Raw genomic sequence first — 12,705 nt, 5'->3', positions numbered from 1 at the left:
GTACTGCCCACTCCCTCCACCAGAAGGATGTAGTCGCCGTCCCTGGGGGTGTTCAAGGAGAGGCTGGACGTGGTGCTTGGGGACATGGGTTTAGGGAGTGACACTGGTGTTTGGGGGACGCTTGGACCAGATAATCTCGAATGCCTTTTCCAACCCTAACGATTCCATGAAAGCACAACAGCAGCTCTCGCCCAGCGCCCTTCAATCCACTAAAAGCCCCGCTGCCCTCCCTGCCAGCAGCGGGGACGCCATTTCCCAGCAGCCGGCTGGGGACCAGCCCCGCGGGGCACCCAGCCCCGCCGCCAGGCGCAGCCTCCGGCCAGCGGGGCGGGGCGGGGCGGGGGCCGGCCCGCAGCGGCCGCCGCCATCTCCGGCCGCCCTCCCGCTGCCGCCGGCTCCGCGCCGCGCCGCGCCTCACCTGCAGCGGCCGCACTCCGGCCGCCTCTCGCAGCGCTCCACCGGCAGCTCCCACAGCCCCGCGCAGCACTCGCGGTCCTCGGAAGGGGACGGGGACCGCGACGGGGACGGGGACGGGGACGGGGACGGGCCGGCAGCGCTGCTGCCGCCGCCTCGCTCCATGCCGGGGGTAGAGGGGGGCCGCTGCCCGCTGCTGCCGCTCGGGGGCGCTGGTGGTCGGGGAGAGGCGCCGCGGCGCCGCCCGCCATTTGCCCCGCCTCTCCGCCGCCGCCCAAACTTAATGGCGGGCAGCGTGAGGTGGGATTGGGTTCGTGTTCCCTCAGCCAGTGCAGCCGAGCCAAGGGTTTGGGCTGCCGGCCCCAAATGTAAAGGAAATAAAATTTGTCGCCAAAGCTGTTGTAGTTGACCCCAGAAAGCAACTGGAGTGCAGTAATTAGCGAGTCCGCAAGCAGAAGGTCCTCCCCTGAAAGTATCAACTTCGAGTTGTCCCCATGTTGTGCGTGTTAAACATCACTTTTACATATTCACGTTCTTCAGAGCCATTTGGTATAGTTCAGACTTGGTGGTACTAGGTACACACACAAGATGTTTTCCATTTATTTGTTTATTTATTTATTTTGTAGTTGCATACAATGCAAATAAACTCATTTTCTTACTACTAGAATACATTTTAATCAAAAGAATTGGTTTTCTGAAGCTGGCTGTAAAATTGCTGTGAGCGCAATAAACTGCTTTACAAATTTAAAATTATAAAGTTATTTATTGCAAATATTATATGCTACCTAATACAGGCTTGGGGGGCAACAGAGGTAAAAAAGGTTCAGTTTTCCCTTAACTGAAAGACACCATTGTCACAAGACACGTTGGTATAAACTGCAAAGAATTTATTTTGGCTAATTATTGGAAGTAGTGCCATCATAGTGGACAGGATTGTTGAGTTAGACCAGGGTCATCTTCACACTTCCAGTTGCCAAAAGGAGACCCCATGCAGTGCTCCTGACAGGAGCCTGGACATGTCTTCACAGCTTCCCATGGGAGTCCAGAAATAGCAAGTCTTGTAAGGATAATCAGCTTCAGTCATAAGCTTAAAAACAAACCATTGTAAACCACTCTAGTCTGATACACGCACAGAATAAAATTAATATACTGACAGATGCGTAAAAGAAATGTAATAATAAAGGTACATGGGGTGACTTCATTGATGAGGAAATGGGCAAATGTAGCAGAGAGAAGCCACGGGCTAAACAGACAAATATAGCTTTTCTTGTATATATCCATCTGAAGAACAAAGTGGGCAGTTTAAAACAAAGTAAAATGTTGGTACAAGACCAAGCTGGGATAAACTGCCCATGCCTAAAACATATGTCTGAATTTATAGGGTTCCTGTTTTCAGAACACTGCTGTTCTAGACTACAAACAAAAGCAACAGGAATTTAAAACCAGCCCAACCCTAGTTTTTGTGGGGGACAGAGTTAGTGTTTGCTATATACACATTTTACCAGAACTTAACAGACCAGTAACTTCTGTAATTACGGGCCATCAAACTATGAATCTGACACCAAATAGTCATTAAAAACAAAACAAAACAAGAAGCACAGAAGCACAATTTCTAGGCCAAAGAGTCTAAAACAAGTTTAAGAGAAATGTCTCAATATTTTTATGACTTCCTGATAATCTTTTTTTTGCAGGCTAGTATGAAACTACACTACAAATTTAATGCGTAACTACCTTGAGTATTTTCTGTGCATACATAAAATTAACACCTTCCCCATCCTACTGGAGACCCAAGGAACTCAAAGCATCTCTTTGGATCTATGTTTGCAATCTATAAATTCACTGACTCCCAGTTGACACCATGACTGGGAGCTTCTTATCTGCACTTAATACTCCTTCATGTACTGCATTGTTCCCTTTTTTGGGACTGTGAGTGATCACATGTTTGGTGACTATCTATAGACTCACCGGATTATGGAAAGTCCATTACATTTTATGGAAAGTACCATTCCTCTACATGTCCAATCCCTTGTGTATTCTTATATAAATCAGTTCACATTTATTCCAGGATTTGCTCATACCAAGTAAGAACAAGTTACACTTCTTGCTGTTACCAGTAGAGTACCCAGAAAAGTCCCCTGGATAAATTCAATTTGACATATATTTGTTTCCAGGAGATGTGAAGAAGCCACTTTTTGAGGGCAGCACACTCAAATGGCAGGTATTCCCCAGCAGCTTTAGCCAGTTTGGTGCAAGGTACCACGTTCCTACTCTCTGTCTCAACTCGTGGTTTCAAGTACCAACACAAGGCATATGAAACTCTGCTGAGCTTATGACCTGCTTTTGCAAAAGCTACAGCCTCACGCAGAATATGCTTTCATGGGGGCTCACAGATGTTGAATTCAGACTTCTTTTTCTTTCCTGACCACCCGCATACGTAGCTATACATTCACAGGGTTGCTCCAGAAGCCAGCAGCTAAGCAGGATGAACTGCCTAAACAGGCTCCAGCAACAAGTGTAGGGTGCAAACGCAGAGGCAGAGCTGGGAGCTTGGAAGCCACGACTGGCTAAGCTGCTGTCTCAGCATATCACCAGCAAGCCTGGGGAACTGAGCGGCACAGAGAACAGTGAACCAGACTCAGAGGCGGTAGAACTGGAAGTGCAGTCACAAGTGGAAACAAGGTTGGAAAATGCAAGCCAGGAGATACTCACCCAAACATTCATGCTGCAGTGAGAAAGAAGAGGTGTTTTTTTTTGTTTGTTCTCTTTTTTTTTTTTTCTATCACAGCTTCTCACAACAGAAGACAGCTGTTGTTTGTAAAGAAAAATGACATTGCCAAAGCACCCTCTAAGCTGGGAACATTTGTGAACAGAAGCTTACATGGACATATAGAAGCTAGCGTATTTTGTAAGGGGGTTCATCAGCTATGTTGGTAAACACCACTGTGGATGACAATTGGTACATGCTGGACAGGTTTCGGAGCATCTGAACTACTCAGAATGAGGAACTGGTGAGTTCTGGGGAAGAGCTTTATTTCTGTTTGACTCAAGCACATGCTGACCAGGTTTGCCAGCCCACCTCTTCATGCAGGCCTTTTTGAAGCAAAAAGAAGGGCTTAGTGGGACAAGCTAGCTGGTCAGTATAACACAACTCCAACCTCCCACCAAGGATTTTCTGACTGCTGCTACTGGAGATGCAGTATTTTTCCACATGCAGAGATGCTGTGAGGCTCAAGAGCAAAAGCTGAGTCTGACAATATCCATACTGGGACCTGCCATAGGATAACTGAGTAATTGCAAAAGCTGGGGATAAACCATCCCATGCTGTTTGTTTGCCTGGGCAGCTAAGGGTTACACACACACATACACACACACATACACACAAATTTGGCCATCCAGTACTGAAAAAATGATTACATAGTAAGAACAATGTAGAATGCATCATGTGTCTCCATCTGTTGAGTTTGTGAGCTTCAGGCTTTCTATTTAAAGTCTTTGGACTTGCCTGTCATTTCTGATGACTTACTGCTTTGTAACAACTGACAGCAAGTGACTTGAAAAACACATAATTCATTTCAGGTGTTTTAGTCATTAACAAGTGGTTGGAAATGTCTTTTACATACTCTAGAGGAACAGCAGCAGCAGCAGAAACATCCTGTTTATTCCTTAATTTTCACCTGCATTTTTTTCTGTTAGCATAAGAGCTAAAATTTGTGCAACCGTGTCCAAAATGCTTTGCAACAGTGATTATTCCTTTATTTTGTCTGATAAAAGTTTTTTCGGCAGAGCTGGCTGTTGGTTTTTAGCTCCTCTCTTCTGCATTGTTTGCTGAAAGAGAGAGACTTTCCACAAGTCTGTTTCCCTCTCAGAATCACAGGATTTGGAGGATAATAATGTTGATCCATTCAAACTTTATTTTTTTTTTTTCTCTACAGCCTGGAGATACTCTGTAAGAAAAAGTTATTACAAACTATTTCCATGTGAGGAAATGGCTCAAAATAAATATTTCATCTCAGCTGCCTCACAGTAATTCCTATATGTACACTTTTATTTTAGGTTATGACTACACAAATGAGCTACCATGGCATAGTAAGGGTGTGACTTTGCAAGATAACTACTACACCACAACACTGTTGGTTTACGTGTTTCCACATGCAGTAAATATGAGGAAGTGTTTTTCCTCTCCCTTTCATTTAGGGATAGCTGTCTCCCATTTTGCAAAGGTAACAGTGTAGACTGATACGTGCTATGTGAATCACTATTACTTCTGTCAGTATTAAACACTCAATTCCTTTAAGGAATCTGCATTGGAACTAATTTTAACTGAACTATTTAAAGCTACTTACATTACAGTATATATCTTCCAAGAAGATGGAAAGCACTGGGGCAGGACAAATACCAGTACAGACTCCAGCTTTGTTTTTTAAGTATCACTTGGCTTAATCTTGGTGGCTTACATTGTTTAGTCCCATTTCGAAAAGAGAATAGCTTGTGAGCCTGAGGACTGCTGTGTGACTACAGAGCTCTGTGGGCATCATTCATCACTTGCAAATGACTGGCAGAGTCTGAAGTCTCTGGCACAGGCAGAATTACACTAGCAGATATTCTGAATAGCAGCATTTGAGCATTTTTCTTGCATTTATTGCCACAGAATAATACAAATTATGCAGAATGATAGTTACTCCTAAGGAATGCAATAAATACTGAAATGCCTGCATGGCTGTTGGCAATCTAACTGGGTGTTTTGTGCTTTCTGTGCAGGTGACGATGGCTCTGCAAGTATTTGTGCCTGGTAAGACAATCACTTTTAACACTGAATTACACGTCCTAGTGAGAGTTTTCAACAAGCATGCACACCTTGAGCTGTCAGTAAAACAAAAGTGGAGGAAAACCAGTCTTCCTCTGCTTGTTCCACCTCAGAGATCAGTGGGTACTGGAAGTGGAGCAGGTCTTAGATGATGCTGCGTGCCAGCTGTCTCCAGTCATCTTCTATCAAGCTCAGATGGGCACATTGTTTAAGCCTACACATATTTAGCAAACTTTAAGAGACATAGCATATTTCTAAACGTGATACATAATTCGAAGATGTCCATAAATTGTTGCTGCTGCTGAAGGTGATGATCTCGCCATTCTTCCCAAACTCCCTATCGCCCCTTGTGATGACACGAGGACATGTGGCCACACAAACACCCAGCAAGTTTGTCCCTCTGGTTTATTTTCAGGCAGATCAGTGCAGTTTGCTCTTTGGCCAGCCAGGTACTAGTGCTAGCATAAGTATGCAGGAAGAAGAAATGAGGAGGAGAGGAAAAAGCCCATCATTTGGGGGCAGCCCATGCCGACGAACTTACGCTGGCAGGCGGGCAGCAGCCGGGTGAGGCACCCCCTTCTTGCAGACTGAAACACGTCTCCCTCCCTGCTAGCATCGTTCAGATCTCCGGTGTCGGTAAAAATCCAAAACAGCAGTAGAAACGCACATGCCAGGAAAAACAAACTGCTTTCCTGTGTGTGTGCTGCTGCCCGGGTGGTGGCGCGCTGCGCTGTGCCGTGCTTCTGCAGTCTGGGTGTGCTCAGCGCTGCAGGTTGCATAGGGTATGGAAGAGAAAATAATTTGGGGAAATACATTACGGTATTATTTTGGGTGCCAAAGCTGGCTCACAGGTTTTATGTATTTAAAAATTAGCTACCTTCTCGGTTGCTTTCATCTTTATATATTGCAAGAAGCTCTCATATTTTGAATAAGAAACTGGTATTGCATTTCATAACATCTCGTATCTTACAAGTTCACATGCAAGAGTCATCTCCTTGTTTGAAACAGCTTAGACCATGCATCCTAGGTAAATGAAACATATTTTTATTAACTTTTTTTTTGTTGTTGTTTTTTTTTTAGAAAAGAAAAAAGTGAGTATTTCTAAAATGTAAAGACATCTTCAAACACAGTTTTTTCAGCACTGGTCTGAAAGTTTGCTAACAGTTCTTCTGCTGATTGTGCCATGGCCTCACTCCTGATACTGGGTTAATAACAAGGGTAATTATAATTACTAAACCTGTAACTGCAGCCTGCAATTGCAACTCGGGTGACCTGGAACACATTACAGTAATAGTCAACTGAGAACTTATTGCTAATTTGAAAATCCCTGCCTAAAATCAGATTCAAAAATCAAAATCTATGTACTGTATAGACACAAGTATAGCTGGTCATATAATCTTGATATGTCATTTGGTAGCTATAAAATCCATCTGAAAATACAAAGAGCAAATGCAGAATGAAACAGGTGAAAATAAGTGATGGAGATACTGAAACAAGCAGCAGAGAGGTAGCCTTTGAAGTGGTATCAGCTAAAGTACTGCATGTAAGAGTCAATATGTCCCCACAGCTTTGAAGCTTTAGAGTGCTTATGAGACAGCTTGTTTTCAGCATGCCCTGGTGGTGACTCCAGCACTTCAGGTGTCTCTGGGAGGTTGACAAGCGCTGATGGAGAATTCACCTGTACCTGCCCCTTCAGCCGATGTGGAACAGGGAGAATCACAGGGAGAAAATAGGGATCACAGTTACTCTATTTCTTTAGTGTTTTCTGCTTAGGTTCCAGTACTGGTGTGTCCTTTCCTATGTGGGCAAAGGAGGCAGCTGTGGTAAGTCACAAGTGAATAATACTCCCTGCTCCTTCTACCACAGTAAGTGTGGCTGCACTGCCTTTGTTCCAAATATCCAAGCAAAAAAAAGTTAAAGAATGAAAGAAGTTCAAACAGTACTTGTCTTGCTATGTAACATGCATATTGTTCAGTGTTCCTTCTATCAGAACAGTATAAACAAACAAGAAAGATGGTGCATGTGATTTATTCATGGCCATGAGAATGCACCTCAAAAAAAAAAAAAAAAAAAGTAGCTCTTTTTAAATCAAAGAGGTTTGGGTCATTTGGAGAACATGACAATTCAGAGGGGAAATTTCAGGGTAATTTTACTCATGCCCATGTGCTTAGCAGCATCTTGCCATTGCTTAGTCTGGGAAATTTCACAGAACAGCCGCATGATACCTTCCATAGGTCTGTTTTTCTGCTCCCATTAACACAGACTCCTAGGCAAGCCTACATCAAATGGTGTAAAAGCCTCAGGTAACAGCAGTGGCACAGGAGATTCAGCTGAGAATTGTTGTAAAGCACAATGGAATAAGACTATCGGTCTGTAAAATATGAGCATCTGTCTTTCACAGCTTCATCTGTACACTGCTCAGGAAAATTATTGACAGATGTGAAAGCGTGCAGCAAGACAGAAAAGCTCTTTTCTTCCAAATAGGTATTCACGCAGAGCCACTGCCTACAGATCAAACCCTAAGTTAGTATTACATGTTATTGCTGGCCTGCATCTGCAGATTATCTGCCCTCTCTTGTAGGCCTACAATGTAGTTTGAGGACAGACCACAAAGGTCTGTCAGACCACAAAGGTTGCAAAGGATGAGAGGGGCAAACATGGAACCAGCCTGCACAGGTTACTTTAAGGTTAGTAGCCTCATGCATTGCATTAGGAGAGGTAAAAATAGTACATGGCACAGAAACTAAGGTGTATTTACAAGATATACACTTCCAGCAGAAGGAAATTTGAAAGCCATGTCTGATCCACACAAGAACAGAGCAAAGCAGACCTTATTCTCCTCTGTGCTGGCAAGTGTATTTTTGGGGATGATTCAGGGTGCCCCATACTGCTGGCCAGGGCCTTTCCTGGGTGCTTCCTGCTCACTGCCACAGGGCAAATCAGCCCTCTCACTCTGCGTCTAGCAGTGCCGATGCACTGTCTCAAATCTCTGTCTTCCATGTTGAGACACACTGCATAAATCACAGCCATACCCTTAAGCTGATATTTATTCTTACATTTGAGCCTTAACTGTTAAATGGATGCATGCAAACAACTAAGGGCATTTTTAGACAAAATATTAGTAGTGATACACAATGTGATAATGTCCCCTGTGGTTATCTGTGCTGAATCATCTCGGGTTCTGTGATTCTGTTTTTGTGTTGCTCTTAGTCATCTTGGGTACTCTGGTTTACACTTGCCAATCCTTCATCCTCCCAACAATATTGTTAATGATCTCAGGCATTTAAGGAAGCTTTCACTGAAGTTCATGGGCCTTTTCCCATACAAAGACCTGTCTGCATAATAAAAAGTACTGTCAAGCAAAACATGTTTTTTCTTCCTGTAGTTAGCAAATCAGAGAGAGTAAAAATAAATTGCTTTATTTATTTTAGAGATCCTTCGATTTTGCTGAGCATCCAGTTTCCTTTTAAATAGAGTAATTTGAATGCTTTGCCAGGCTCTGCTTAGATTCTTTTCCTTGGACTGGATTGAATCTCTTCTCCCAAGAAGTTTTAACATTTTCAGAGCAGACTTTGAACAAAGCTAAATAACCTAAATATGGAGTTTCATGGAGTGGCATTGTGTAGTAAATAGTTGTGTTAGTACTGACTATTATGGGCTACTGCAGCTCTACCATCTGCTTGGTAGGTATTGCAGGAGGCATGATCAATACCTAAAATAATTATGTCAGCGCAGACCTTGATGCAGTGTAGACATAATGGCCCTGCAATGTACCTCCTAGGGCAATGTACCTCACAGCCCAGGACGTGGCATCAATATCATCTTCTGTCAGCAACCTTGACCTGGCTTCTGGCAGTCTGCAGATCCCCTCTGGCCTTGCAACCAGCCACAAGAGGGATTTGCTTAGAAGGATGCTGGGACTGTTTCTTCCCAACACTGCCTCTGCATGGACAGCAGGCTGTGATGGGGGTAAATGGCGTGGCAGGGTGCGCTTGCACTCTGGGACTGCCCTGTGCAGGCTCCTGATGTTAGTCCTGAGGCTGCAGAGGAAGGAAGGGGAAGACAAAGAAGGAGGGAAAGGCTATTTTGTGTACCATCACAGAAAACAGGATGGCAGAATCATTAAAAACAGCACAATGAAACTGGAGTCAGAGGCATATGTGGGTGTTATGAGGAAGCTTCCATATTAAGAAACACCAGGTTTGTGAGTTTAAGGCATATATTTGTATTTTATAACATTGTCCATTAAGAGGAAGATTGGTCACTCAGAGCAATAGGCCGACGCTCCCACAACAAGCACATCCTCAGGAGGATCAGAGCCTGCTCTGAAATCAGTGGGAGCTGTGAAATCTTTGGAAGAACCCCAAAGAGCCTACTGGCACCATTTTTGTTCCAGGACTCTGCCTTGAACTTGCCATATAATGCAGGCTGAAAGGCTGCTACCTGGAGCTGGCTCAAAACCACGGAGCAGTGCCCTGGTAAGGCACAGCCAGTGCAGACTCTGCCATGGGTGCAGGCTGTGGGCCAACAGTCCATGGCCCACACGATCCAACCTCTTCTCTGAACATAAGTCCTCCATTCCAAATAGAAAAATGGATCCAGGAAGAAAGAAGACCCAAGGACCAAAATGTGGAAAAGATTGGTGGAAGATGCAGACTAACCTTTATCGATCTCTCTAGGTATGTGAGGGGGGGAAAAAAATGCCTAGAAATAAAATGTTTGAGGGAAAAATACATCTACACTAAGTAGACTTGGAAAGACAGGACATTTCTCAGAAGAGAAGCTGCACAGCTGCAAACAATGTGTAACACCTGAAAAATGCTGCAACAGCTGTAGAAAGATATATAAACAATTTGCACTAATTTGCAGTCAGGACAGAAAGAAACAAAATGCCTAACAATTAGGAAAACAAGGAGTGATGGAAAGGCAGTGGAGTGAGCAACCAAGAACACTAGCTAGAGCTGAATCTGACCTGAGAAAACTGCTTCTTTCACTGGTGATGGCATTCATGCAAACTGCAAATTAAACACTGATACTCAGGCATACACTGCAGCTAAAACTGTAGCTGCTGAATAGGAGAGAGAAAAAAAAAAATGAGAGAGAGGAAAATTCATGGTAGCAAATAAAATAATTTAATTTTTTGTCTCACTCAAGATACCACTTTCTTTAGTAGGAATTAAAGTTAGGAACTGGTTTGTTTCATACAGTTATCAAAAAAATAGTTCATATAATCTTTTCAGTTTGTTTTGTTTTCTTCTGGCAGCCATTTGCACTGTGCATATGTAGAGGAATGAATAAAACAAACCAACCAACCCACCAACCAAACAAACAAACAAAAACCACTGGCTGAGGAAGCTGTGGAACACCAGGTAATTGTCCAGGGATTCCTTCTCCCACAAGGATTCCTCTCTCTAGTCAGGAGAATAAAGCTCAAAGCACAGTGTAAACACCCTTTTACATTATAAATATTTATTAAAAAACAGAAGAGCCAATTATTTTGGTACATTAAAAAAAAAAAAAAAAAAGATTACAGATTCTGACTGGGGTGCTTGGGGTTAATCAAGTTGGAGATACTCTTTGAGGTAGAAGGAAATTAGAATTTCACAACACATGGAAAGGAGAAATAAAATGGTGTGCTTCCCAATACACGGTGACTGTTTTCTTTTTCCCTGGATATTACCGTGTGACTAAATAACAGAATGTAAACAGGGAAATACAGATTGATAAGAGACATCGGATAAGACATGCTCTCTGAAGTATTTGAGAATTTTACGTGAAAATGACAGACTTTTACAGTGTGAGTAGTTTTCTTAGATTACCCAGTGTCAGAAGTAATGAGGAATAAATTTGCAGAGATCACAGCAAAAGATGAGACACTGCAGATACTTTGAAGGTCACCCTAGTAAAGCATCCGGGGAATTACTCACTGAGACCATATTACTTGTTCAATTCCGAGATATGTGTCATTGATGACTTCCTACATTAAGGTAATAAAATGATGTTGGTGCAAAGATTAAGCAGGCTTCTGAAAAACACGGGGAGGTCACACACGGCATAACATACTGAAAAAGAGAGGTCCACAGAAGAAATAAAAAGTATGAAACTTGTAAAAAGTACTGATGTGGAGAAAGGAGTGAATCCATGGAGTTCTGAACATGTAGAAGGAAAATTCTAAAGTAATTACATCCTGGGAAGACAGTGCTATGATGATCTGTCACCAGGCTGAAATTACATTATCAGAGGCTCTAATAACAAATCATCTCATGGAACACCATAAATCTGTATTTGTCAAACAAAAACCTTTAGGATTGATGGGTCTATTAATAGTTCATTGTAAGAGGTCAGGATTTTAAACTAATTGTGGAGGATTAAATAGCTAAACAGGAAATATACATTCCCAGATATTATCCAAAGAAGTGTTTGCTGGGAAGCGTGATAAAGGATAAAGGGGATGTTTCAAAGTTTGGCCTTCGATGCAGGATCCAGGCTTGGCACTGCTGAACTTCAGAATTGTACCTTAAAAAACAGAATGTCTTCAGGGTAAGTGTTAATTAATATAAAAGGGTAACCAGAAATTTCCATTTCACCAAGGCAACAGAAAGCGTTAACTGACACCAATTCATTTATAAAGAAAAGTCCTGGTGCCCACAGCTGCTGCCAGAGGCCAGCCCTGGGGCTGGACTAGGCCGCTCAGGCAGGCAAGGAGCCTGCACAGCCCCGAGCAGCCCATGTCCCTGCTCGCCTCTGCTCCTGGGGAGAGGTTTCCAGCTGCCAGGCCCTCATCCTCCCACTGTGCCCCACTGAGAAGAGGCCTGGTCAGGCTCTCTGGCAGCCCCCCATGGGCACAGGGGTGCTGCTGGGTGCTCCCAGTCCTGTCCCTTCTTCAGGCACAGCCAGGCCTTGTCCCCCAGCCTCGTATTTATGGTCTGAGCTGTGAGTCTGGCTGTAGGTCTGAATGAACCATTCCCCTTGTAAACAGCTTTGTGGGGAAAAAAAAAAAAAAAAAAAAAAAAAAAAATCTGAAAAGATAAATATAGAAAGCTGTATTTTTTCGTAGTATTAATTTCGTGCGTATATACAGATTTTATTAGAGGATTTGGAAGCACCTTGCTAAACAGGCCTATAAATAATCACACCCTCTCATTTCCCATGGCAAGCGTGATCTGCGGCACAGAGGAATTCAAAGTCACATGCTACAGCACTGCGGCCAGCAGAGTGAAGAGAGCTGCTGTGAGATAATAGGAAAAGATGGCTCAGTGCTCTTCCAATGAGATCAGTAAAAAAAAATCAGCATGCACTTCAGTGAACAGTAGGAAACGGGCTGGAGGGAATACATCCCCTGCATGTCCAAGGCCAGCTCAGGTGACGTCCGCATGTGAAAAAAGTCTCAAAAGCAACCCTGTGCCTGCAATGCTGAAAGCCACCCAACAGCCAAATGACACAAAGATTGTTGACTTGTACTGCTTGTGGCTGTGTGATATTATGCA

At 43.4% G+C, this 12,705-nt stretch overlaps 1 protein-coding gene across 3 annotated transcripts in view; it reads right to left on the bottom strand.

Annotated features, from left to right (window-relative positions):
- The window catches only part of DTWD2 (DTW domain containing 2), a 107,009-nt gene extending 106,104 nt beyond the window's left edge, over positions 1 to 905 (bottom strand). For 2 of the 3 annotated variants that reach the window (XM_038171087.2, XM_038171086.2), the window contains exon 1: positions 419 to 685. In XM_038171087.2, coding sequence (XP_038027015.1) covers positions 419 to 579 — 161 coding nt within the window. In that variant the 5' untranslated portion in view covers positions 580 to 685. Of the gene's footprint in view, positions 1 to 418 lie in introns of all 3 variants that reach the window. The other variant, XM_038171085.2, reaches the window with a different exon arrangement.
- Between the last annotated feature and the right edge of the window lie 11,800 nt (positions 906 to 12,705).

This window comes from Anas platyrhynchos, chromosome Z (genome assembly GCF_047663525.1).
Source record: "Anas platyrhynchos isolate ZD024472 breed Pekin duck chromosome Z, IASCAAS_PekinDuck_T2T, whole genome shotgun sequence".
Taxonomy (NCBI): Eukaryota; Metazoa; Chordata; class Aves; order Anseriformes; family Anatidae; genus Anas; species Anas platyrhynchos.
This window is presented reverse-complemented; position numbering and strand designations above follow the sequence as displayed.